Source organism: Notamacropus eugenii, chromosome 3 (genome assembly GCF_028372415.1).
Source record: "Notamacropus eugenii isolate mMacEug1 chromosome 3, mMacEug1.pri_v2, whole genome shotgun sequence".
NCBI classification, from domain to species: Eukaryota; Metazoa; Chordata; class Mammalia; order Diprotodontia; family Macropodidae; genus Notamacropus; species Notamacropus eugenii.
In genome coordinates, this window is record NC_092874.1 from 211,912,058 (window position 1) to 211,939,505 (window position 27,448).

The window sequence follows — 27,448 nt, forward strand, 5'->3', positions numbered from 1 at the left end:
ATGCGGCCGCGGGGCGGGGGTGCGTTCTGGTGACGCTCCGGGCCTACGGAGGAGCAGCTACTTCCTGGAGCCGCCAGCCGAGGCCGCTAGTTCTCCCCAATCTGCCCTGGAGGGTGGTCGCCAGGTGCTGACCCCGCCACTATGTCCCATCAGACCGGCATCCAAGGTAAAAGACACACGCGGCCTGTGGGGAGGAAAGGAAAGAGGGGTCTTTGGGCGCCGGAGCTTCTCCAGACGCGAAGACCAGCGGTGGCCAAGGTGGGGTGGCCGGGTCCTCCGGGAAGCCAGGCCTTTTTCCTCACTCACCCTTTCCGTGCCCTGACCACAAGGGCTGGGGTCTGGAGGCTGAGCCGCTGTGGACCCGTCAAGCTTCCCCGGTGTCTAGTGGGGTAAATCCTCAGAGACACTGCCGCGGCCAGTTCCAAAGCAACTCATTCTTTTGGAGGCTTTTGTGCTTGGGAAACCAAATAAATGTCCGGACCGTCTGGGTCCGCGGAGGGAGTATTTCCAGAACTCCTGTACTCATTCATTCCCTTTCTTCTACGGTTATTAAATTAGGATTCATTGCTCTCTCAGCTCTTGGACTCCTCATTGGAAACTAAGGGTCTGCTGGTGAGCTTGTGAGTTTTTTTTCTCCGTAATGGCAACGGGGCACCTGTAATCCTATCTCACCTGTAGTTAGTTCCTGGTTTGAATAACAAGTAGGCTGGAAGCACTCACCTGAGCTGAATAAAATTCTGCTCTGCGATAGTGACTTCAGCTTCTCTTGTGGATTAAAAATGCAAGCCGAAATTTGCCAAGTTCCAAGGATACAAATTATCTTTCTAACTGAAATTATGTTCCATTGTCCCGTCTTTGTTGGAACACTCAGTGCACAAAGATTTTAGAAAGTTGTAACAAAGTAACTTCCACCCTCACCGTGGAGTGATTCCTCCTGTAAAGAATACACCCAAACCTAAAGCTGTGGAAGTTTTTTTCACTGATTTTCTTCGTTATTTAAAATTTTATTGATTTTAATACTTGATATTTGTACACAGCTCACATGATTCCTATACTTGTACTATTTATAGTAACAGTAGTACTGATAATTAATAGTAGGTATATAAAAAATGTTATGCCAGTTTCAGTAGAGTATTTTATATTTTTTGAGATATATGAAGTCTGACAAATGTAGTACATAAACCTAGCTCATTCTAATCATCTGTAAAATCAGGGGGATAATCTGTAAGGTCCTTTTATCTCCAAATTTACTGCTGTGAAATGGTAACTAATGAAATACTTCAAACTCTTGATATTTATATATTTAGGTATATGTACTAGAGAGGTTAAATATTTTGTCCTTGGTCTGTGTTTGAACTCAGGTTCTCTGAAGTCCAAAACCAGTGTTCTGCTACACACTACCTAAATTTTTGATTCTATTTTTAGTTTAGGTAAGAAAGGGTGTTTACTGTTGTTCTTATGGAGGAAAAACTTAATACTGATATATAGTAACTAAAGTTAGTATCTATCTTTAATGCAAAACCTGTATAGTGCAAATATGATTATCTCTTTTATAGATGAGAAAACTCTGAGATTAAATAAACACAACATTACTGATTTGAGTCCATATATTTTTTTTTTCATTAATCCTCAGTATCACGATTAAAGTGAAATATAAACTGGTAAAAATAGTGTCTTTTCTGAAATGTTTTAATATTTTACCTTGTTTAAATTATAAAAGGAAAGAATAAGATTAATGTGTACTAACTTTTTCCATTTTTTTTTTCTTTCAGCAAGTGAAGAAGTTAAAGATATCTTTGCCAGGGCAAGGAATGGGAAGTATAGACTTCTAAAGATTTCGATTGAGGATGGTAAGTTTAAAACAAATTTTTAACATTGTTTGGTAAGAGGTAGAACTTTTGGGGAACTTTCATGTTTGTGATTTGAGATACTCGTATAAAATTAAGAAATTTTGCAGTTTTTTACTTGTATCTTTTCAGGGTTAAAAATAACTTAGTTCCTGCAGATTTTGGACAAGTACCTATCTGCAAGTAACTTACTTTTTGATCTTATGAGCCTCGTGTTTTTACTCCTTCTATATGCTATAGCTGCCTATCAGTGAGAGAGGAACATGGCTCAAAATCTATATAATTTTTTTCCTTCTTTGTATTTATGCGTCTATATTTTGCCACACCCATTTTTTGTTTCTGTGCTCCTACATCAGTAGATGAAATGGGTAAACAGATCATAAATTTCAAATTGGAAGGGACCTCAGAGGCTTTCTGGAGTAGATTATGAAATTTGTGGATTTTTTCCCTTTGAAGCATTTCTAGTAATTCCTATTGAGTGATCAAATTATAGATATCATATAATTCATTATTAATTATTTTTTTACCATTTTAGGCATTGAGCAGAACAGAAAATAGGCACAATCAGTCCCTGTCTTCTGCCTACATGTGAAAAATGTATATTTTCCAAATACAGACAGGTATAAAAATAGTAACAGCTAACATATATTTGCCAGGAGGGGCAGCTTCGTGGTACAGTAGATAAAGCACTGGGCTTGGAATCTGAAAGACTTCAGTTCAAATTTAGCCTCAGACCCTAGCTGTGTGACTCTGGACAGGTCACTTAACCTCATTTGCCTCAGTTTCCTTGTCTGTAAAATGAGCTGGAGAAGGAAACAGCAAACTACTCCAGTATCTTTTCCAAGAAAATTCCAAATGGAATTTTGAAGAGTCGGACATGACTGAACTACAACAGTGTGCCAGGCACTGGGCTAAGTGAAGGTTAAATGACATACTTTGAGTCCCAGAGCTAGGACATGTCTGAACTTGGAAAATAGCTTGAAGATATGACAGAGTTTACTGAAGAATTTTTCATGATTTGGCATGAAGAGATTGAAGTTTTTATGTATAAAGGGGATAATTGTGGGGGTCACTCCACAGTACATGAGATTATCATGTTCCAGGATTTTTAGCTGTTGAAGAAAAAAATGATACTCTGAATTTTAGGAACAAAGCTTCCAGAAATAAGTTTTTATTTAATTTAACATTGTTTCTAAGTTAAAGGCATTTGTAGTTTTAGAATGAGAAGTGTCCAATCTGGCATAAGACACTCGTGCACTCTGACATTTCTCTATCTCAAGATGATTTGAAGTAATATTAATTGGAATCTTGAATAAGAACAAGATAATAATACGCTAAAATACAGTTTGGGTTAACAGTCCAGAACAATAGTCTCTACTTGATTCCTACTTGATTCATGTGGATGAAGAACAACTATTGCCAAGAGTATGGCATGCAGATAGGGGTGCAGAATGAACAATTTATAGGTGTCAGCCCATCAATGTGCATATATACTTGTCTGGAACAGATAGTGCAAATGGACAGTGAGGCCCAGAATTAAACAAGGAGAAAAGTGGGCTAGACTGCTTTCATGAAATTGTAGAGCTCCAGACTTCATCCAGAATTCAGATTTCGTCTTTAAATTCTGTTGCTGGCTAGAAATCATGAAATAAAAATAAACTTGAATTCAGCTTTTAATTATCTAATTATCAAAATCAGAATTAACTACATTGTGAACTTTCTTAATTTTTGACTCAAGAAAAGCCTCTCTTTACCCCTAATATAATCTTGCCTTCTTTTCCTCCATTATCCACCTGTTTTGTGGGTAGTAACTACAAGTTAATTTTGAAACTGGAAGCAGAGATAGGGACTAGACCTGTGTTTTCCTTAGTATAGAGAACTTTCTGGTAAAGAAATTCTCAACCAAGGCAGGTTGGCACCTTCTCTGCAAATTAGTAGTCTTAAAGTTGTCTAGGACATTGAGAGGTTACATAAATTGCCTAATATGTGTCAGAGGTGAGACTTAAACTCAAGTTTTCCAAGGTTTGAAGCTGTCTTTCCACTCAGCCTTGGACCAAGAAAAGTTTAATTACAAAGATAATTATTTCGGAAAAAACTGATGTATCCCAAAACAAAAGAAAATAAAAATTTTATTTGGATAATTTACTATTTGCCATTTTGGTTGTTACTGTTTCCCTTTATTAGAACACATTATTTAAATAACTGATTCTGCTATAGTACTACCTTTGTTGTGTAGCTCATTTTTCCAGAAACAAGTAAAACATGCTGAGTAGGTAAACTAGAATGATATTTGCATTTATTGAGTAATTACATGAAATTTGAGGTACTGAGTAGTTTAATTATAATATCTTAGTGACTGGGGAAGTTACCCTGAGTGCTATTTCAGTATCATTAGATTTTTGTTTGTCAGGATAATTTTTTTTTATATTTTTGATAAAAATTATTTCTAATGCATATACATCTTATTTGTGTTCTGTGTGACTAATCAAAGGATTATTTGTACATATTCTTTGTTAATCTCCCTTGGGCTTATGAAAAAAAAATACTACCAAGTATGATAAATAGGATCCTTGGTCCTACCTAGATTCTAAATTAACAAGAAACTCATTGTTGACACAAGTTTTATTAGCCCTGATTTCTTAAACTTTGTTTAAACTATTAAATTACTTTATGAACTTTGTGTAGTACTGTTATAAAAATGAGATTTTTTTATTTATCCATTTAGAAAAGTGTTATCAGTTTAGAAGTATATTTTAGTCATCATTGTGTTCAATGGCCATAACTTTTCCCATTTAGGAATTTAAACTAAAAATACTTGAAGTTTTACTGTTTCTTTGTTTGTTTTTTTTTACTGAGCTGTATTAGTGAAGATAGTTCTTTTCACGTAAAAAAATACTTGTTTGATTAAAGACTAAAACAATGTTTCATGACATTCCATCTTTACCTTTTTATCACTTGTGTGACATTGTTGTGTGTCCACAAGAGTGTTTTTGTTTATAAAGTAACATCTTGAATTTCCTTATTGTGTCACTCCATAAAAGGCAATTTCAGGAAATGTGCTTTTGACAACCCATTTCTAATTAGAATATCTACATTTTTATTTTTCTCCTATTTTTCAGTATATAGAGTTGAATGTTAAATGTTGTAAGTTTGTTTAGTAAGCATATAATACAACTCTTGCTGTTACTGAACTTCACAGTCATTGAATGAATTTATTTCTCTTCTCAGAGCAACTTGTAGTTGGATCTTCTAGTCAACCTGCAGAGACATGGGATAAAGATTATGACTCTTTGATTTTACCACTACTAGAAGAGAAGCAGCCATGCTACATATTATACAGATTAGATTCTCAGAATGCACAAGGATATGAGTGGATCTTCATTGCATGGTCTCCAGACTATTCTCATGTAAGTGATTTTTATCAATATTGAAAAGAACTACCTCCTAGATATTCTTTGGTATTTTACCTTATGTTAAAAGCTGGAAAGAATTACTGATACCTACCAGGGGAAAAAGAGAGTGAAATAAAAACTTTTGACTCTCATAGTGCTGATTTTACTGTAATTAGAAACATAATCCAACCTTTGAAAACAAAATGACTGTGATTCAAGATTTTAAACTTTGTAGGGATTAGGAATAAATTCACAGGACCTGTTATGAAACAGAAAAATATTTTTAACATTTTGATAATGTGGAGAACATTTAAATGTAATAATTGTAAAGACTGAATATAATATAAATGTAGTTTTTGCTGGTGTTAGATTTATCTTTGAAGAATTTGGTTTCTTTCTTACCTAAGCAGAATTCAAAGTAAAATCACTATGAAGTGCAAATTTTTTAGACCCATTCTTTTATAAGGAGGGCAAGAAGTTTGTTGGTGTTTTTCCCTTTGATTCAGACAGATATCCTTTCCAAAGGGTCATTATTCTCTAAATCCCCAACATCACAGTCTAAAAGGAAAACTAGATTTGATTTGATGTTGCAAATTTATGAAGTTGTTTTAAACTTCTGGCAGGTGGATAAGCTTAGTAGAACAGAATAGGATAGACTTATAACCCTTATAGGGTTTTTTGTTTGTTTAAAATAAGGGTAATGTATGCTCTGTTTTAAAGTGAAACATTTTAATTAATTTTAATTTAATTTCAATGTTATTTCACCCATCTGCCCTTCCTTTAAAATAGTCTTTCTTTTTCATTTTGAATTCATCATCTTAGCTCATAAATTGAGAGTACTAAGTATAGATTGAGAATTTTATTATACTTAGAATTATATTTTTTTAATGTAACTATCACTTTAAAAATTATTTCTCTTGAAAATTGAAATTAATTTTTTTATTTGGGGCTATAATTCAGTCATTTTAGTTAATTTAAAAATTATGATTAAGCATTTTAGTAACTTCAGAGAATATTTCCATTTTTAATTTGATGTCATCTATAGAATTCCTAATAAATTCACATGAAACCTTAACAGGTTCGCCAAAAAATGTTATATGCAGCAACCAGAGCAACTCTGAAAAAGGAGTTTGGAGGTGGTCATATTAAAGATGAACTATTTGGAACAGTGAAGGTACAAAATTTATTTTAAATTGAATGTGGTCTATTGTAATTTTAAAGAATTATAGATATATTCTTAGGTTATAGTAAGTAACTGCATGAATCTAGATTCATAAATCTTAGCTCTTCACTAAATTCTAAGTTGAGATCATGAACCTAAAATAGGACTTTTAAAAAATATATTTCCTTTCATGACAAACTGTGTTTGAAATTACAATTGAATAAGGAAACAATAAATGTTTTGGTTTATATCTATTTTAGGTTTATAAAATTTCTTTCTACCGTGTAGGTGCTTGCTTGCTTGCTTGCTTACTTACTTAAAGTCAGATGAAACTAGAACACTTGAATTATTTATTTTTTTAAGGATCTATTGAAATTTTTTCTTTTGTTGCTTTGTAGATGAGGGACTGCTAGAAAGCTACAGTAATTGTAAAGTGCTGAAAGGTAAAAAAGTGGTCCTTATTGCTTACAGTTTTGCTTTAGAAACTAGACCTCTTTTTTTAGCCAGTAAAACTGAGAATGGAGAATTTCCACTGTCACAAAATTTTATTTAAAATAAAATTACTGTGAACTTTGCATGAATATTTCATAATACAAAGGACAGAAAAGAGGACTTTTAAGTGTACGTTAAATTTAACATGAGTTAACAAAACTTTCCTTAATTTTATCTGATTCTCACCTTCCCTCTATTCCTTTCTGTTTTTTAAAATGTTTTATAGTTACTTTTTCTTATCCTTATCTTTTTCCCTTTCCCTTAACACTCTCTCCTTTACCATACCCCAACCAGGGAAAGGGAACCTGCAGCCTCCAGGCTTCATGTGTCCGTCTAGGTCCTTACGTGCATCCCTTTGACGGAAACCAAACCACACAGAACAATTCTCCTTAATAAAAAGATTTGTTCAGTAAAACTTGCACTTAGTCAAAAGGCCAAGGACCAAGCAGGCCATATGGAGGCTGCAGGTTCCCCACCCGTGTCTCAAACCTTTCTGTGTAACAATAACTGTAGTCAAGCAAAGAAAGTCAGCATATTGAATATGTCTGAAAACACAGATCTCATTCAGCACCTTTAGTCTATTCCCTCTTCACTAAAAGGGAGAAAATATATTTTATTAGTCTTCTGAAGTCATGGTTGATCATAGTTCTTTAGTCTCAAAGTTTTCAATTATATAGTTTTATAGATGACCATATTCCTGTTTTTGTCATTTTTGCAAGTCTGGTGGGTATAAGGTAAAATATCTCTTACCAGTAATGCAAAGTTTTGAGAAATGTTTGTGGCAGCTTAAAGAAGAGACAACCACTTAGCATTTCTATGTGTGGTAGGGAGGAAGTATTTTGGAGTTTTTTTACATTCTCTATTTTTCAGAATTCTTAGTTTCAGGAAGCAACATGATCTAGTGTAGAAAATACATGGTTGACTTGGAATCTAATCCTGTATGTCAGGTGATGCCTCTACTTTCTTACCATCACCTCTTTATTCTTTTGTGATCTGACTTTTGTCTTCATCCCTCTACTGAAATTACTTTCTCAAAGACAATTTGTAATTTCTAATAACCTCTTTTCCAGCCTTCTTGACCTCTCTTCAACTTTTGATGATGTTCATTATTCCCTCCCTACTGAATACTCTGGGTATTCTTTGTTTTAGAAAAACAACACTGTTCTGTTCAAAATTTTATGGCTCCTTCAACTGGCTTTTCTTTCAGACTCATTAAAGTGAATGTGTTCCACAAAGTTCTTTTCTTTCCTTTCTACACTCATGACAAACTCAGCTTTGCAGGTCACTCCCAAATTTGTCTTTAGACTCTTCTCTCAAACTCAAGAGCCTACCTATTGTATATCTGCATATGAATATTCCACAGGCACCTAAAACTGAACACATCTAAAAGTTGTCTTTCTGCTAAAACATACTTTTTTGGAAAACTGTCAGTGTAATTACTATTTGCCTAGTTATTCAGGTTTTAAAACTGGCAGCTAAGTGATATAACAGTTAGAGCCCTGGGCTAAGAATGTGGAGGTCCTTAATTAAGATGTGACATCAGACACAGCTCTGTGATCCCAGACAAGTCACATAAGCTCTGTCAGCCTCAGTTTCCTCATCTGTAAAATGGGGATAATAGTAACACCTACTTCCCATGGTTGTGGATTAAATAAAATAATATTTATAAAGCTGTTTTCCGCTGGGCACATAGTAATGCACTTAATAAATAATTGTTAAATCTAAATTTAATCTAAAATTTGAAACTTTCTTATCTTTAATTCTTTCTCCCCATCTTTCCAAATCTAAATAGTTATCAAGTCCTGATAATTCTCCCTATGTAGTATCTCAAACCTCCTGTTTCTTTTGTACCTTCAGTGCTTCATACTTGTTCCTATCTACCTGGACTTTTACGGTTGACTCATAAGCCATCATTTCTAATCTGTTCTGTCTGTTGATTATTTTTATTTTCTGTTTGTCTGTAATGGCTATATTTTTTATTTCAGCTTTTTTCATATTTATAATTTCTCTCTGCTTCAGCACATAGTTTATTTTTGTAAAGGTACCAGATTATGTTGAGTAATGTGTATTCTTCAATGTTTCCATTCAGAAGATGATACAAATCTATCAGATATAGCTTTAACACACTTTAGTTCTATATCTTCCTTTGTTTATCTTTGCTAAATTTGTTTAGCTCTGAGATAAGAATATTAAACTCTCCTTTTTATTTATAAATTTGGTTCTTATTCCATTTGGTGCATATATCTTTAATATTTATGCTGATTCTTTTTTGATATCTTTAAGCATAATATAGTTCCTTTTTAGTTTTGCTCCATCTGATGTTTAAGTCCCACCTCTGATGCTTACTACCTGTGTGATTTTAGCCAACTCATTTGGCTTGCCTAGGCCTTAGTTTGTGCATTTGAGGGGAAGGCAATATATGTTCTCTAAAGACCTGTCAAGTTGAAGAGCTATGATTCTGTGATATCACTGTACTATGCTCCTACACTAATAAATGAAGATTTCATTTGTTTTTTGTTTTATTAAATTACCTACTAAAGAAGTAAATTTTGTCTTGGCCTCTTTGGGTCTCTTTTTTTTTTAGCTGTGTTTCTTATATACATAAGATTACTGGATTTTTATCTTTTTTCTTTATTTTAAATTTTCTTTTTTTATTAGGAACTTAGGAAATATCAACAGCTGTGACATTTCAGTATACAAAAGATGGAATTGTATATAAAACTGTGAACTTTTGTTATGTAGGTTGTTTTCTTTCGGTATGTATCAACATATTTTACATGACAGTTCTACTCTGTCAGTGTCCCCTACAAAAAAAAAAAACAACTTTTCTTCTGTTCTCCTCTGTTTGGCACTTTTCTTTTATCTTCTTTTAATATAACTTTCAGTACTTTTCATTCCCACCTTATATCTCCACCGTCAAAAGAAAAGAAATCCTTCCCTTGTAACAAATAATATTGTCACACAAAACAAATCCATGCATCGAATGCTTCTGAGCCTCTAGCCAGTCTCTGCTAAGAGGGAGAAAAATGAGTCGTCTTTATCTTCTGAAGTTGTTATTCACCACTGTTTTTATCATAGTTCTTAAGTCTTTCATAGTTGTCTTCCTTTACAACGTTGTTATTCTGTAAATCATTTTCCTTGTTCTTCTCATTTCACAGTACATCAGTTAATGCATGCCAGGTTTCTCTGAAACCATCCCTTTTGTCATTTTTTATTGTGTGGTAATATTCCTTTACCTTTATATACCATAATTTGTTTGGCCTTTTCCCAATTAGGTACCTGCTTTGTTTCCAGTTTTCTCCTATAACAAGAAGTATCACCATGAATATTTTTGTACTTGTAGGTTCTTTCCCTCCTTCTGGGGTATAAGCTTAGGAATGACGTTGCTGGATCAAAGAGTATTCACAGTTTAGTGTTGTTAAAGTGCCAAACTATTTTCCAGAATGTTAGGACTGCTCTGTTGCCTATTTAATTCCCATCACTCCTTCAATTTTAATTTTCTATTTTTTCACTTTTTGCCAACCTGATGGGATGAAGTAGAACTTCAGAATTGTTTTAGTTTTAATTAATCTTATTATTGATGATTTGGAGCATTTTTTTCATGTTTTTAATAATAGCTTTCCTTTCTTATTCTGAGAATTCCCTGTTCATATCCTTTGACCATTTAAACATTGGAGTACTGCCCTTGTTTGTATTTATTAGTATTGATTCCCTAATTATCTTTTCTTTCAGGCTATTATGAGAAAAATTTGCTAGAAGAATTTTTTCCCCAGTTAACAAGTTTCTCTTCTTCCCTTTTCTAAATTCATTTATTTTGTTCATCTAAAATTTCTTCAATTTTATATAATCAAAATTATCCATTTTATCTCCTAAAATATTCTCTTTGTTTCAAGAAGATATATATGTATATATACATATATACACAGATATATAGATAGATAGATAGATATACCTCACCATTTCCCAAATTTGTTTATGCTAAGACATTTTATATTTATGCTACGTATCCATTTGGAACTTATTGTGTTATGTGGTGTGAAATTTTAATCCAAACCCAATTTCTCACATGCTGCTTTCCAGTTTTTCTAAGAATTTTTGTTCAGTTTGTTATCTCATATTGTAGAACAGGCCTGAATTGGGCGAATCTGTTGATTCAGGATCCAAGAGTGTAATCAAAACAATCTTCTGAAAGGTGTTTTCCTTAACTGTAGCCTGGAAAGAATATTCAGTGAGGATACAGTGCTGGTTCAGTAGATGTAGACTATGTTATCTCCATATGAAAACTAGTATGGTCAGAAGGGTGTATTGACTCTTAAAGAAGGGGAACATCCATACTTTGTGAAAGATACTGATTATTCATAGAAGGGAGGAAAGAAGGAAATAAGATTTATTAAGTGCCTATGGTGTGCCAGGTACTATGCTAAGCTTTTTACAAATAATTCGGTTTTCAGATTTATAGATATTTCATTTCTCAACAACCTTAGGAGGCAAGCACTATAATTATCCTCATTTTGTAGTTGAGGAAATTGAAACAGGCAGTTTAAATTACTTGCCCCAGGGTTAAGCCATATTTGACCTCAGATCTTCCGGACTCCAGTCCAGGCATTCTATTCTCTGTACCATTTAGCTGCTTCATGGACTGACTTTTTGTGTCACAGATAACTGGGAAGCCACCTCAATGACTCCAATCTTAGTGCCCTGAAACAGTAAACCGATAAAGTCCCAGAGACAGTTTTCCCTCCTTTTAGGGAAAAATTAGTTTAGCCTATATAACATGGCCCTGTAAGTATTACTCCTACATCTCCCCGCTTTGATGGCAAGGTCCTAAAGGACCTTGTAACAGTCAAATTGCTGGACCACTCTTATCTCAGGGATGTGAGAGCTTAGAGCAGGTAAAAGAAAAAGAGAAAAATAAGAGGAAAAAAAACAAGCATTATGGCCCTCTGTGGTAATATAGGGCAAGAGTGACTGAATAAGGAGTACAATGAAGACTAAAAATTCTAGGCTTTAGCTTCCCCCATTGGAAACAACAAATCCCAGATCTATCGTATGGTGGATGATGTTAGATGTATTTCACAATAATCTACTGAAGTAAAACACCACCGTTGAGTAGCACTGGGAATATCAGGGGCTCCGCATAGATGATACCATCTCCAACAAAATAATAAATAATCAGCCACAGACAAACATCTTATCAGGTAAGTCTCACAGGCTGGATCTGAGAAACTGCTAGACTGAAGGTGGCCCTGATTCATCAGCATTCATAAAGTGTAACATCCCATTCCAAGTGGTCAAGGGCATGATGACAGAGCTGTTGTTTAGCAAGGGTAAATCTCCTACCCTAACATATGAGAAGGTCGTCATTTTGCCATTTGGAAGTAAGTTGACAATCCTGAAAGGTAGGTGTGTGCTCTGATTGGCATGAGGAACCCAGATGGGTAGGAGCTATCCTTAGAGGGATCATATTGCTCCCCTGCCTAGCAATACAAGGTATCATACCTCTGCCTCATATCTAAATTGACAGTGAATCTACTCTTCAACTTCTGCCATTCTTATAATGGTATCAGCAGAGAACATAGGATGTTTCCAATGGCTACTGACATGCCCATACAAATGTATGCATTTTTGGAAGCCATAGGCAAAATTCCTCCATCGGGTCTCACCCCAAAGGGGAGACCTTTTGGTTATCCTAGCCTATTCTGTCAAGACCCCAGAGCAGTCAGCCAGACCCATAACCATAACCCAGGAACCACTGTAGATGAAGATTTTAAGTGACCAATCCCTTAAGGCTCTCTTACACTCGTGCTGCGTGTATTTTGCATCTCAGTTTCCTCTCGGTCTTCTGGTCAGGTGATGTGCTCATATTTGTATGGGCTATTTACTTTTGTGTTCCAAACTTCTCCTGCCTGATTTCCATAAGTCTCTTGTTGGTTTCTCCAGATTGCAGTGAGAGTGCCATACCATCTTGCCATAAGCATCTCCTTCCTGACCTCCAGCCTCCAGAAGTAAGAGGTCCATTTCTAGTTTGGTCTTCTGTTTTGAGAGAAGGAGAGTATAACCTCTCCTGCTGCTCTAAGCTCTTGCTCCCTCAACTGAACTTCTCTCAACTCTGAAAGGACTCCCTGCAGAGCTGTATTATTGACTTTGAAAAATCTCTGCGTTTTTCACTTAATGATTAACAAATTCCTTCCTGCTCAAAAATTTCCCATCCCTGTGTTTCTGAACCCTTGTAGGTCATCATCCAAGCCACCTTCCACATTCCCCACTCCCCAATTCCTTATTTTCTTTCCTTTCAACTACCCATCCCTCCACTAGGCCTTCTGGAATGCCTGGTAACAAATTTGATTTCATCTTAAATCTTCTTTTCCCTTTCCTTCCATCTTCTGGATCTCCTGGAGATCCAGCTCCTTCCTGATGACACAATCTCGATACCCTTACCAGTTCTGGCAGCACTTTCACTCATTCCCTCCAACTACTTGGTCATGGTAGGGGAGTTTGGAATATTCCTTGCTCTCCATTATTACTGCCACCATCACTCATTAATCTCTCCTTTGAGATTCACATACCCAAACATAATCCTGGAAACTTTTGTCAGGACCTCTTGTATATTCCACTTTTTCCTCAATGAGTACAATACCTGGCTTATACTGTTCTTTGTCTCCTCCCCAAATCCCCAGGCCCTTATACTAAGAGACTTCAATATCAAATATTGATATTTCCCCACACTTTGACCTCCCAGTTCATCAGCTTACTCATTTCTCATGACTTACTCCTCCCCCCACCTGAGCCACATACAAAGATGAACGTACCGTTAATCTGCCATCACTCATTAAAAATGCACCACCTCCATGCTCATCTACTCTGAAATTCCCTTATCTGATCACAATCTGTTGAATTTCCACTTCTCTTTCTGCTTTACCAAACCCTGTTCTTTATTTACAGTGTGACCTCCAGTCCTTTGAACTTACAGTTCTCTCCTGAGCCATCATCCTTGCACTAGCCACAGTTTCCTCCTTTACCCATTTTATCCTTGGCCAACCAATTCTGCTTTATATTGTCCCTTTTTCGAGTTCCAAGGTTTCTTGTCATATCACCTATCATCCCCAGCTAAATCTGAGCCGTGGATCACTCACCATCTACTGCTTTTATTCAGATATGTGCTTCTGAACAAAGATGGAGAAAGGTACACAATGGTTCAGAGTGGGTCTACTATGGATTTATATTATACAACCTCAACTGGGTCCTTGCTGTTGCTAGGCAGTTCTTCTCCATATCCCTTATCAGCTCATCCTATTCTCCACAGAGGTTCTTCTAAACCATTTTCATCCCTCCTTAGACTTCTGACTACTCCACACCTCACCCTCTGAAATGAGAACCTTGCCTCATGTTTTGTGGAAAAAACAGGCCATTCACCCAGAGCTCTCTTCCCTCTGTTATCTCACATTAACCAGAGGCCTTCTACTGCTGTCTGTTTCTTCACTCTTGTCTGCCCAGATAATAGTACTTGCCCAGATAATTTCATTCCAGCAGAATGTCCATTTTTCCATCTCTACGTTCTCAGTTCAGTTTCTCTTCATCCACTGATTACTTCCCTTCATGCGCATGCCTCACATAACCTAAAAACCAAAAAAAACCCCTACAATCTGGCCATGCCTACTATCATTCCATATTTCTCCTGCTTTTTGTGGCTAACCTCCTTGAGAAAGCTGTCTCCTTTCAGTATCTCTCTTTTTCCCTTCACTGTTGTTAACTCTATATAGTCATCATTCAACTGAAATTGGCCTTTCAAGTTACCAGTGACTTCTTAATGGCCATATCTGATGACCTTTTCTCAGTCTTCATGCTTCTTGATTTCTTTATAGCCTGGCATTGTAGATCATCTTCTCCTTGAAATACTCTGTCCTCTCTAGGTTTTCAGGGATTCACTCTCATCTGCCTTTCTTCTAATCTCTCTGACTGCTCTGCAGTCTTTTTTACTGGATCTTCTTTCAGGTCATGTCCACTAACTTTGGGTGTCCCACTGAACTCTGTCCTGAGCCCTCTTCTCCCTCTATTATGTACTTTTTCACTTAGTAATTTCAACAGCTCCTATGGATTCAGTGATCATTTTTATGCTGATTCTCAAATCCTCTTTTCCAGCTCTGTTGACTTGAAGTTTTACATTTCCTGCTTATTAGCTATCTTGCCTCAGACTTTTCATCAGAAATATTTGACTGTATTCTATAAAAAGTCCATTTCTTCCATTCTTCACCCTGTCCCCTCTTCTCCAACTCTTCCCAATTAAACACAGTTTTGTAGGGCAAATTATTCTTGGTTTATAAGCCTTTATCTTTTAGCTCTTGGAATGTCATACCTTTATTTTTAAGCTTCATAGTAGTTGTTGATAAATCTTTTACAACAGTGTTGGGATTTGAACCCTTTCTATCTGGCTCCTTGCAGTATTTTTCCTTAAACGTTGAATTTTGGCTGTGATATTACTGGGCATTTTCATTTTGGTGTTTCTGTCAGGAGGTGACTAGTAGATGCTTTCTTTTCTTACTTTGCCCTGTGGTTCTAGTAGATCTGGTGAGTTTTATGATTTATTGCAATGTGGTATCCAAGACTGGGAAATGCAATAATTCTTAAATTTTATCTCAACCTGTTTTCGAGGTCAATTTAAAAAAAAAGTAGTAAAAAAAAGAGAAAAAAGTATAATCTATTTTTTCAGTCAGTGATGTTTTCTTTGTTTTAATATTTCTTCACAGGATCATTAAATTTTATTTGCTTCATTCTATTTTCCAGGGAGCATAAGGTTTTAACATCTTTTTTCCAAGCTATTCTCTTACTCCTGAACTTGCTTATTCTTTTATAAACCTAATGGAGGTAGCTTTTCTGGAATAACAACTTCGAACTCCCTGCTTTGTCCTAGTTCCTTGTTACTGCAACTGTATATATTATCCACATTCACTTTGCCTTTTGTGACTTTTTAAATTTTGTCTTCTGTTAGTGCTTTATTTTTGAGCTTAGACATGGGTTTGAGTTAAAAATATTCATTTCTGAAGTAATGATCAGATCAACCATGACTCCAGTGGCCAAATTACCCTGTTTCTGGTTTTAGGTTCCTGTTGCTCTGGGTGTTGATCATTCCCAGGCATCCGTGTATCTTGTCTCCAGCAGATTGTGCTGTGATGGTGGTTTTCTACTGTTCCCATCTACCACCCCACTCCCACCCTCCCATGAAACTGAACATAAGGCTCTTATCATAGATCTGTTATAAAACTTACTACTTCCCCTTCCACCTCCCATGTGAATGTTCTTTTAATAGCATTCCTTTGTTTACCAGTTCCAGTTTGAACTCCCATTGCTTTTATCCTTCCCTCCCTCTGGAGGATTGCCTCAAATGCTTCTTTCGCTGAAGTTCCACCATTTTATTGTTGATTCAGCTCAGTTTTGTAGTATAGGTTATTTTAGCTTGTAGCTTGAGCTTTTTGTTTGTTTGTTTTCTTAATGTATTTATGACCTTTTAAAAATTTTATTTATTTTTTTCTTATATGAATTTGATTATTGGTCTCTGCCTGGGAATTATTCTTATTCTTGGACTTTTTATTGTTATTAGCCCTTTTCTTTTATTCTCAGGAGCTTCTTTGTTTCTGGCTTCCCTCTTTATTCTGAGTCTCCTGCTGCTGCCATAGATCCTTGAAATTGGGCATCCTCAGCCTTATTGGTTTGGAGGAGTGTGGTGACCTGGATAGATCCCTATTTGGAGCAAACTCCATGAGTATAGAGGATTGACCTTAGCTGTGTTTCTGATTCTTTTTCCCTTGGGCATAGAATCCCCCTTCCTTTTGTTGCCCTCTCTGCTACCATCTTTGACACCCTGTACTTCTCACTTTTCTCTCTATATTCTTCTCCCCCTCTGTCCTCTCCCCACTTATGCTACCTTTCCTTCCTGTGTCTGGGCAGAATCAGTGTCTGTTAGGTGGTAGATGGTATTCAGAATGAGTTACTGTCATAGAGAACTAGGCAGAAACCTCCTACACCCTGACCCTCAAAAACAAGGCTTGAAGGTTGTTTGAACTTGCTGTGCCTAGCACGCTTGGAATGTAGAGACATGAAGTAGGAGCTCTTAAGTATTTTAGCTCCCAAAATTAATTTCACGAGACTGCATGATCTTTTTGTTTTATCTTATGGATTTAGCTTTAATTACTCTTCATCTGGTGCATTTTCTTTCTTTCGAGGTTGTTGAATTGTAGCAGTACAGTAGAACCCTGGTTTACAGATTTCATTCGTTCTGAGATTCTGTTCATCATGTGATTTGTTCATATTGCAAAGTGAATTTTCCCATAAGAAGTAATGTAAAATCAGATGATTGGTACCACATCCCCAAAAATATATAAAAATGATTATTTCTAATTTTAAGTAAATTTTGTCCCTAATGCACCTGATATACAATGGCAATGATTAGAACACAATATAAACTGAAAATAAAATAAATTAACCTGCGCTTTACCTTTGAGAATAGTGGTGGCTGGTGTGAAGGAGGAAGGGTTATTGCTTGGAAAGACTATCTCCTTCTATAAGAACACTGGGGATTGAATGTCAGGAGTGTTCTCTCTTATGCTACTTTCACTAAAAGTAAGACTAACACTACTGCCTTCACTTATTTTTCATTTTTTTAGAATCACTTTCATGTTTTGAATGATTTTTTTTTCTTTAGCTTCACCTCTGACTAGAAATCTAAACACACTAGTTTTTGACATTTGGTTTTTTTTAATTTATTTACAATCACTTCCATAAGTTTTGAATTTTCTCCCCCTCTCTCCTCCCTTCCTCTCCAAGACAACATGCAATCTTATATGGGTTCAAAAGAAAAGTAAAACATTGCCCTAGTTGAGCATCATCCCTTCACGAGTCGTTCAGTACTGTGAATTTTTGTTTGTCCTGCAAGGCAAATTTTACAAAAAATTTTTCCTTGTCCAGTGAAGTGTACATACCAGGTTACTTGTAAACCAAGGTTCTACTATATATGGAATACAACTGTCCTTCCATCTTCCTGATTACATAATATCCTCTAACCTATTTTCAGTCCCTTCCAGTACATCACAGTGCTGTTAAATTAATCTTCCTTATGCATAGCTTTCATCATGTCATTCAGATTCTGCTCTAAATCCCTCACTGATTCCCTGTTTCCTCTCATACAACTCCTTTACATGATATTTTAATGCAACTATTTATTCCTTTTATTATAGTTGGTTACTTGTAAATGTGCCCTTTGCTCATTTTGCATATAATTTACATCAGGCCAAGGATATTTCTTATCTAAACTTTTTATCTTTATCCAAGCACAGTCTGAAGATGGCAGGTGATTTACATTTTATTTTATTACATTTAATTGGCTGCAGCCCAAATGAACAGGCAGGTGGAATTACGAAAATGTGAAATGTTAAAATGGGCTCATTTTGCTAGGAAGGCTGGTGACACCTGCATATAGGGTGACAGAAAAGGAGGCCAAAAACATGTAATTTTAATTATTATTAGAAAAAAGCCATCCTTGAAATTATTCTCAAAGATGGACTCTTGTCATAGAATTATAGATCTAAAACTGGAATGAAATTCAGAAGTCACCCAGTCCAGGCTCCTCATTTTACAGTCGTCTTTTAAATTTACAATAAAACTAAATTAAATATTTGTGTTTTCTAGAGTAACTTTGAGGTAGGTTTTCTTTATGAGTCATACAAAATATTTTAGGACAAATTTTATTTCTTTAGTATTGGTACCTGATTTTTGTTTGCAGGAAGACGTTGCATTGAGTGGATATAGAAGATACTTGATATCTCAGTCCTCCCCGGCCCCATTGACTGCAGCTGAGGAAGAATTACGACAGATTAAAATTAATGAGGTATGATAGCCACTTTGAAGTTTTTAATGTTTGGAAATTTTATCTTCTCGTCAGTGGAAGTTGATAGATTTGATATCCCCAAGAAGAAAAAGAGAGTAGCTTTTTGTCTAATGTACTTACTACGCTTTGATTTTGTAATTGTATTTGTTGTTCATTGGGTATTACTTGAGAAGAAAGCTGAAGATGATTATGAAATCTTGTCTTAACAAGTGATGTTCATGAACTACGTTTGTAATTCGTTTTTAACATTTTTCTTTCAGGGCCAAAAATGGTCAGAATTTACTCATTGTCCTTATTTTACACTCACACACACATACATATATATAATACGTATATATTTGTATATGTGTTCTTGTTTCTTTGAGAACGTAAGCTCCTTATGAATAGGGATTCTTTTATTTATTGTATTTATCATCACTAGCAGAGTATCTGGAACATAATAGGTACTTAATGCTGCTTTTTAAGAATTTCAGTGAATAGTAATGATTATCTAATGACAATAGAATACAATTTATATAAGCTCTGTAAATGATATTTTGGGAAACTGCTGGAAGATAAAAATTTTTGTTAATTGACTTTTTTCACCACTTGCATTAGCAATTCTGATTAATAGGCTAATGGATATCTTCTGAGATTTTTACATTAAAGATCCATTAGTTGAACTGCCATCCTCATTATTTAGCCTATTAATAGAATAATAACTAGCAAAATCAACCTAGAAAGGTAGTTGATTCATGCAACTTAATCCTAGTGTCAATGATTTATTTATACGAAACTCTAGTTCTTTGTTATGCTGACTTATTCAAGTGTGGTTTTTTTTTGCAATCAGAGCCCAACAAAGTATACACTTGCATATTATATAATATATTCATATCATGTAGAATCTACATTTCTTAAATTAAAATTTCATTTGGTTCATACAAATGAGAATCTTGTTAGTTGTATATAGTTTTTATTCACTTATCAAAATGTAAATTGTTAAATGGGTTCCTATAGTTTAGCAAAGAACTTTTCAAATTTTCTGAAATTTTTTTCTTAAAACACCTGAACTACTCACTTCTTTTTATTAGAAATGAAAACACTAAGTTTGGAACTTCTGCACTGGTGATAACTGTTCAACTATTGTGGGTATTTGTATCCTGTATTGTATTTCCTTGAGTGCATGGTGTTTGTACTACATTTTGTGTCTGCCGGAACAAAGTGAAGCTTTATATTTAGTGTTGTATGTAATGTTATACTGTTGTATAAGTTATTTTAAGTTATTAGTCCTTTTACTCTAAAGAAGTAATCGGACCATAGTAATGCATCAGAATGCTGCAGTAGTTTGATTTTCAAGTTCTGGTTATGTTGAGATCTGGCTCAAAAAACCAAATCCTTTGCTCTCGCTTATTTTTCATAAAATGCCTTTTACTTTGCATGATGACAAAGTAGTAGGATTTACAACAAAAATATAAAGGTAAATTTAATTCATTAGGCTCATGGGATTAATTTTCAAAGTCCATGTGTTATAGAGAAAAAGATAGTAGTACTTAACTTTATGTAACTTAGGTTTCTTTAACATCTATACAATTGGAACATATGGTGCTAGAAATTTCATTTGTAATCTGGATCATTATATCATCTTTCAGGTCCAAACTGATGTTGGTGTGGACACTAAGCATCAAACACTACAAGGAGTAGCATTCCCCATTACTGGAGAAGCTCTTCAAGCTTTGGAAAAGTTGAATAATAGACAACTCAACTATGTACAATTGGTGAGAGAAATTGGACCAATAATTTCTAAATAAAATCAATTAAGCTGATTATTTAAAAAGACATCAGAGTTCATTTTTAAGCTATTACCCTTTCAGTAATAAATAACTGACATTTATATGGTGTTTCACATAATTAATTCTCTTAAACCTTGTGACAGCTCTGCAAAATAGTACTACAAAAGCTATATTCCCATTTTACAGATGAGGCACCTGAGACTTAGAGATGTATGAGACTTAGGGAAGTATCTGCTATTGCATACTTCATACCCCTTAGAAGTTTATGTTTAAATTTTATTTGTAAAACGTACATAAATAATTTTTCAGAAGCTCTGTTTATGTGTTTTAACAAGTATATGCTGTCTCTTATTGACAGGAAATAGATATAAAAAATGAAGTTATAATTTTGGCCAACACAGCAAATACAGAGCTAAGAGACTTGCCAAAAAGGATTCCAAAGGATTCAGCACGTTACCATTTCTTTCTATATAAACATTCCCATGAAGGAGACTATTTGGAGTCTATAGGTATATTTGTTATATCTCTTGAATTCATCTTCTTAATCGTGTTTCAGTAAGATATCCTTACCATTTTCTTTTTCCCTGAGTTTTATTGTTACTTTGTTTTGCTGTTGATATCATACTGTTAGTTTTCATAGAATTATTTTATCTTACAGTATTTATTTACTCAATGCCCGGGTACACATGCAGTATAAGAGAACGAATGCTTTATTCCAGCTGCAAGAGTCCTCTACTAGAAATTGTAGCAAGAAAACTACAGATGGATGTAATTAGGAAGGTAGGCATGCTTTTTTTTTCCAGAGATTTCACATTCTGCACTGCCTTCTATTTTCTTCTAATTTCAGCTTATAGTAATTTGTAAAGTTCTTCATGACTTACTTAATGTGATAAATGACTTATTCCTTACAGTTCCCCTTAGATCCCCCAGGATCTTCACTGTCAGCACTAAAGGTTACCTGGGGAAAACACATGATACACTAACACAGAAGCAAATAAGTGGGCCACTTAGGATCCCTAGCACATTGCAGGCACCTTAAAAAAAAAAAATAGTTGACTTGACTTGACTTTTTATAAGGAACTCAAGACTCCCAAAATGACTTTTGGAATAGCAGAAATTAGCAGAAATTTTAAGTGAAGTGACCTTACCACTCTCAACTCTATTAAGGTGTAAAAAAAGGCAGTTTCTTAAATACCCTACTGTTTACAGTTTCTCGACTCTCATTCTTTAATAAAAAATCTTCTCTTAGTAAAAATTTTATCTTACCATCCTCTTATGTTATCTTTTTATTTATCCTATCTTCTTTCTATAGCTAAACTCCTAGAGAAAACCATCTATAGATACTGCTTCTACTTTTCTCTCCTTATTTATTGATCTCTTGCAATTTGGCTTTTGATCTTATCCCCCAACTAAAACTGCTCCCTTCAAACGTTGTTTGTAATTCCTAAATCCATTGTACTTTTCTCATCCTCATCTTTCTTTAAATATCTAAAACATTTGACACTGTTGATCTCTTCCTGGATAATTCTTGGATACTCCACTCGGGGCTTTTGGGATATCCTCCTCCATGTCCAGTTACTCTTCAGACTCCTTGTTGAATCATCATCAACATCCATAATTCCACCTCCTGATGAATATACCACTAGGCTATACCCTCAGCCCCCTTCTTATATTATCTCTTGGTGACCTCTTCTATTCACAAGAGTAAGGTTACTCCTGTGCAGATGACTCCAAGATATATGGATCCAGCCCTACTCTTTTTCCTGTACTCCAGTGTTATTATCAAGCACTTATTGGACATATCCATCTGGATGTCCCATAGACATTTCAAACTCAGTGTGTCCATATCAGAGTTCATTATTTTTCTCTATAAGTCCACCTGTATTGTAAACTTTACTATTTATCTTATGACTACCACCAAACTTCCAGTAACTGAGGTCTGTAACTTCAGTCATCTTTAACTCTTCCTTATCCCACATACTCATTTACTTAAATCTTCTCTCCACTCAGAGTTAGCTTCCTAGTTCAGGCCTTAATTACCTCTCACTTAGACACTTGTAATGCCCTCCTAAATTGATTTCCTGTTTGAAGACTTTTCCTTCTTCATTTTCATTCACCTACAGCAGTGGTGTCAAACTCAAATAGAAATGGATCCTTGTGGGCCACATGTTGACTTACAAAACCACAAATTAACATTTTCTCTTATTTTGTTAAACATTACCAAATTACATTAGTTTAACACTTCTGCTGTACACAACTGCCCAAGTTCTAATCCAAGGTCACTTTCAGTACCTATGCAGGTTTATATTACAATACTCTCTTTTCTGTATTCTACAGTCCGGTCTAACTGAACTTATTCTTGTTTTTCAGACATGATACTTCATCTCCCTTTTCTGCACCTTTGCACAGTTTGTCCTGTCATGCCTGGAATAAACTTCCTCTTAAAAACCCTTCAGAGTTCACTTTATCCTATGTTCGCTATATTTTGTTTAAAGCCAAAAGCAAATATTTGAGACTATTTGATCACCTTTCTGAATGTGCTCTCCTTTCTGTTTTCATGCCACTTCTTCCAGTTCTTATCCTATCTGTACTCTGTCTCCTTTGCTAGTTCTTCATCTATGTCATGCTCACTTAACTGTGTGTGTCCCACAAGATTCTGCCTATCTTTCCTGGTCATCTTATTGGCTCCCTTTGGTTTAGTTATCGTCATGGATCTATATATCCAATCTATATCAGCTCTCCCGAGTTTAATCCTACATTACCAAATTTCAAATTGGCTCATCACATAGACATCCAAATCTCTACTTGCCTAAAACAGAACTTATCTTTCCCCTCACATCCTTTGTCTTTACAAAAACCTCTCTTTTTGAGGTATCACCATATTCCCAGTCACTCAGGCTCTCAGCTTCAGCGTCATCCTTGACTCTCTCTCTCTTGCTCTCTCTCTCTCTCTCTCTTTCTCTCTTTTTTTTTTTCTTAAGTATTCATTCCATCAGTCACGACACATTGTCAGGTAATTTTTCCCTTCACATTATCTTCCATATACATCTCCCTACACACACACAGCAGCCACTGTGGTATGGACCTTCATCACTTCATGCCTAGCTAGCCTTCTGGTTCTCCCTGCTTCAATCTCCTCCCCCCTCTAGTCCTTCTTCCACCCAGCTGCCAAAGTATTTTCCTAAAGTGTAGGTTTGACCTTGTCACTCTCAATAAGTTTCAGTGGCTCCCTGTTACCTCCAGGATAAAATGTAAGATCCTGTGTTTAGCATTTAAAGCTGTCCATAACCTGGCCCATTCCTACCTTTCCTTTCTATTTGCACTTTACTCTCTTCCATGTACTCTATGTATGATCCAGTCTACTTTTTGTTCTTGGAACATGACCATCTCCTGTCTCTGTACTTTAGCACTGGTTGGCCTTCATTTCTGGAATGTTTTCCCTCTTCACCTCTGCCTGCTTTCTTACCTGGCTTCCTTCAAGATTGAGCTCAAATTCTACTTTCTTCAGAAAGCCTTTCACAGTCCCTCCAACGGCTAATGCCTGTCTCTTCTGAGATTACTTCTCATTGACTCTTTCATATCTGGTGTATGCCTAATTATTCACATGTTGTCTCCTCCATTAGAATATGAGATAGTTGAGGGAAGTACTGTTTTTGCTTTTTCTTATATCTCCAGCACTTAGCATTAAGTGCTACCAGGCATTTAATAAACACCCAATAAATGCTTGTGGACTGCCTGACTTTAAAAATCCTAGTTTCCCAACCTATAAGCTAAATATTTTATAGTATTAGAAGTATTAAAGTCAATTTCTTGATTACAAAGATATAGGAAGAACAAAGTATAAAACCTTTTTCCAAATGCAATGCTTATTCAGCTACTACTAACTGGTTTGGGGATTCTGTTTTTGGAATGTGCATAATTTTGTTATTATCATGTGTTTTTCTATTACAAAAATTCAGTTCAGAAAGCTGATATGATATACTGACAGTCATGTGGGTTTCAAGTTTAAATATCTTAAGTTTAAATGCTATTTGATTCTAATTTTTCAGTATGATAACCCTCTTTTACTTTTGTAGATTGAAATAGATAATGGAGATGAACTGACTGCAGACTTCCTTTATGAAGAAGTACATCCAAAGCAACATGCACATAAGCAAAGTTTTGCTAAACCAAAAGGTCCTGCAGGAAAAAGAGGAATTAGAAGACTAATTAGGGGTCCAGCTGAAACTGAAGCCACTACTGAGTGAAATCATTTGCATGCACTGGTAATACTAAGTATTACAAAACCAGCTTTTAAAAAGTATAGTTTTTAGTACCAGAGAATGTTATTCATTACATATGAATGTGGAATATTCAGAAAGATTATTTAAAAAAAAATAATAGCACCCTCTACCTGTTAATTTTCAACAAGACAAACACTAAAACAGTTATCTGTTTTCACCTTAAAGCTAAAAAACATGGTAATATTTCAGTTTTAGAACATCAAGTTACCAATCAACACTTAATTAGCATTACCTAATTTAGTCTTTGAATTTCCTATATTGCTTAAAATTGCATACAATTAGGCTAAATGTTGGTATTTTTAAATGACATGAAGAAAAGTCATTCTACTGCCACTCTTCCCCAAACAATCCCTCCAGGACAGGCAGTAGTTTTACCCACCCCCCAAATGGACGTACATTTAATTCCTCTTTAAACTTTAAAAAAAAGAGAGAGAATACAGGAAATATGTCTATTATTTAATGAATTTGCTCAGTAAAAAGTTATTTTCCCCTCTGAAAACATTAGTTTGTGCCTGATAGATGGAAATGTATTCATTTTGGGGAGCAATATTAGTTCTTACAGAAATATAGGATACATTTGTGATCTTTTGAAATCTCTAATAGTTTATGATTTATACTTGACTTTATTTTATTAATATTATTGTTGCACCAGATTGATTGACTTTGAAAATTTTAAGTGATTTGATAAATTTAAGCAATATACAATTTCTTCTTACATTTTTGAAATGTTAAGTTTAAATCTTTTGACATTAAAAATTTTTTTTTCTCAAAGCTGATCCAAGTTATTCTGTGCTGCAGGAGGGAACCAAATGGTTAAAATCCATATTGAGTTCAAAGTTAACGTCATTAAATCAAAGAAGACACAAATCATAAGACCAACTGAAATTTTGAAAAAGAACAATTTTTAATAATGATTGGTTTTTCTCTGTAAAAAGTATAAATTTTATATAGTATCTGGTTATCTTAAAATTGTTCAACGAATTGTTTTCTAATTTATCATAGTACTTGCACACCCCAGTGTAAATCAGTTTTTAAAGTTTGGCTTAAACATATTTGTTTGGTTCCGTCTTGTTTAGACTGACACATAATTACTAATTAATAATTTTGCAGCATCAATCTCTGTAGAAATTTTGGGCCTAATTTGTAACAATTTATATAACATTTTGTTGCATTTGATCTGTAAAAAAAAAAATTGCTACAACTCATAATTTTCATTTGGTTTCAGCTGTTTTCTAAATGAACTGAAGTGAGCCAAGATTTGTAATCTGTGGATGTACACATTTCATAGCATGCAGTGCAAAGCACTCCGTTTCTAGAGTTCTGAATTTTATTGCACAGTTAACCCTTTTGCACACATTTATGTTAGCAGTGAGACCCAGTAGAGACATTCTGAGACAATTCTAGGCTGACCAGTTGAGTTCTTAAAAACTAAAAGGGGTTTTTATGTGGGGTTTTGTTTTTGACAGGTAATAATTCAGCTTGTAATACTTAAACATACTAAGTACTTTACATTCACACAATACTAGTTTATGCACAGCAAAGATGAATTTTAAATTTGTTTTGCAAATAAAAATCTGTAGCCACTTATTTCACTTAATATAACACCTACACTGAATTGATCAATAAACTCCATTTACTGTGCAAGTAAATGGATCTTATTGAATATGGTATTAATTTGTCTTGAGATAATGTTTTTAGTTGTGATTGCTGAAAATTGAAAAATGTATGTATTGTAGAATGTAACCGTATGTTCAAGGTAGTATTTTACAAAAAACACAGATTTTTTTAAATCTAATAAATTTATACAGCAACAGAGAATTATAATTAAATACTTTTTATATCTCAATAAAAACATTTTCTCTCTATGTTTTATATATTTTATGATGACTTTCAATTTTTAAAAAACCTTTCCTCCATGTTTTTCCATTTAGCTCATTTGTACATTAGATTTTTGGACTTGTTGCAAGTCTGTGTGCATTATTACGTTTTGATTTTTATAAAATTGCCTCAAATTTTCATTTAGGTCACATTTTACTTTTGTAATTAAGAATCTGAGGTGAAAAGAGTAAGAGAATATGTGAACAGCCATTTGGGGAAAAATGTTTAACTGATAAAAGTTTTGCCCACTGTAGTTTTGGCAGATTAAATCTGAAACTGTTTTTTTGTAATATATTCTGATTTAATTATGGTAAACTCAGTTATCTTAGTGCCATTTCCTATTTCCCTGTCTTAATGTAGATCCTCTAATGGTTGGTCTGGTGCTATGATTTTCTTTTGTTCCTGTGACCATTTCACTTACCTGCAGATTTTTGCTTCTGCTGTGGAATTAATGCAAGTTTATATATTTCAGATAAGATTTTTTAAAAAATTTTACATTTATGCCATTACACAAAGATATCAGAACTTTATTTGAATCAGTTAAGAAGCAAAATGATTAAAGCATTGTAAAATTTTCGGAACTGACCTGAATTTGAATCTTTTTATTTTCTGTTGCTTTAGGTAATTAAAAATTTCCCCTATTAATCCAATTTTTTTCATATTAAATAAACAATAACAAAGTTAGCCCCTTGGAAGAACAGGGTGGTTATGTAAAAGTACCTGCTAAAGGAATAATGATCAAGTGGG

The 27,448-nt window shown here is 34.7% G+C and overlaps 2 protein-coding genes across 4 annotated transcripts in view; one reads left to right on the top strand and one right to left on the bottom strand.

Moving 5' to 3' along the window:
- Window positions 1–607, bottom strand: part of TMEM117 (transmembrane protein 117) — a 234,518-nt gene extending 233,911 nt beyond the window's left edge. For both annotated transcript variants that reach the window (XM_072654278.1, XM_072654276.1), the window contains exon 1: window positions 307–607. The gene's annotated coding sequence lies outside the window, so the exon portion shown is untranslated. The remainder of the gene's footprint in view (window positions 1–306) is intronic.
- TWF1 (twinfilin actin binding protein 1) lies at window positions 1–27,286 on the top strand. Of its 2 annotated transcripts, XM_072654291.1 has the most exons (10): window positions 1–166; window positions 1,773–1,850; window positions 5,076–5,254; window positions 6,318–6,413; window positions 18,667–18,771; window positions 20,400–20,525; window positions 20,899–21,049; window positions 21,199–21,320; window positions 24,617–24,805; window positions 25,596–27,286. In XM_072654291.1, exons 1-9 carry the CDS (start codon window positions 142–144, stop codon window positions 24,785–24,787), a joined length of 1,053 nt encoding a protein of 350 aa, XP_072510392.1. In that variant the 5' UTR covers window positions 1–141; the 3' UTR covers window positions 24,788–24,805; window positions 25,596–27,286. The 2 variants fall into 2 exon arrangements, with proteins under 2 accessions (XP_072510392.1, XP_072510391.1); XM_072654290.1 differs by having other exon boundaries at window positions 24,617–27,286.
- Window positions 27,287–27,448: the final 162 nt, after the last annotated feature.

Excerpts from the sequence above, each read along its gene's own strand:
- TWF1 (XM_072654290.1), top strand. The coding sequence starts at position 142 with ATGTCCCATCAGACCGGCATCCAAG. Across the intron at positions 167-1,772 it reads CCATCAGACCGGCATCCAAG|CAAGTGAAGAAGTTAAAGAT; the intron begins GTAAAAGACACA and ends TTTTTCTTTCAG. Across the intron at positions 20,526-20,898 it reads AACTCAACTATGTACAATTG|GAAATAGATATAAAAAATGA; the intron begins GTGAGAGAAATT and ends TCTTATTGACAG.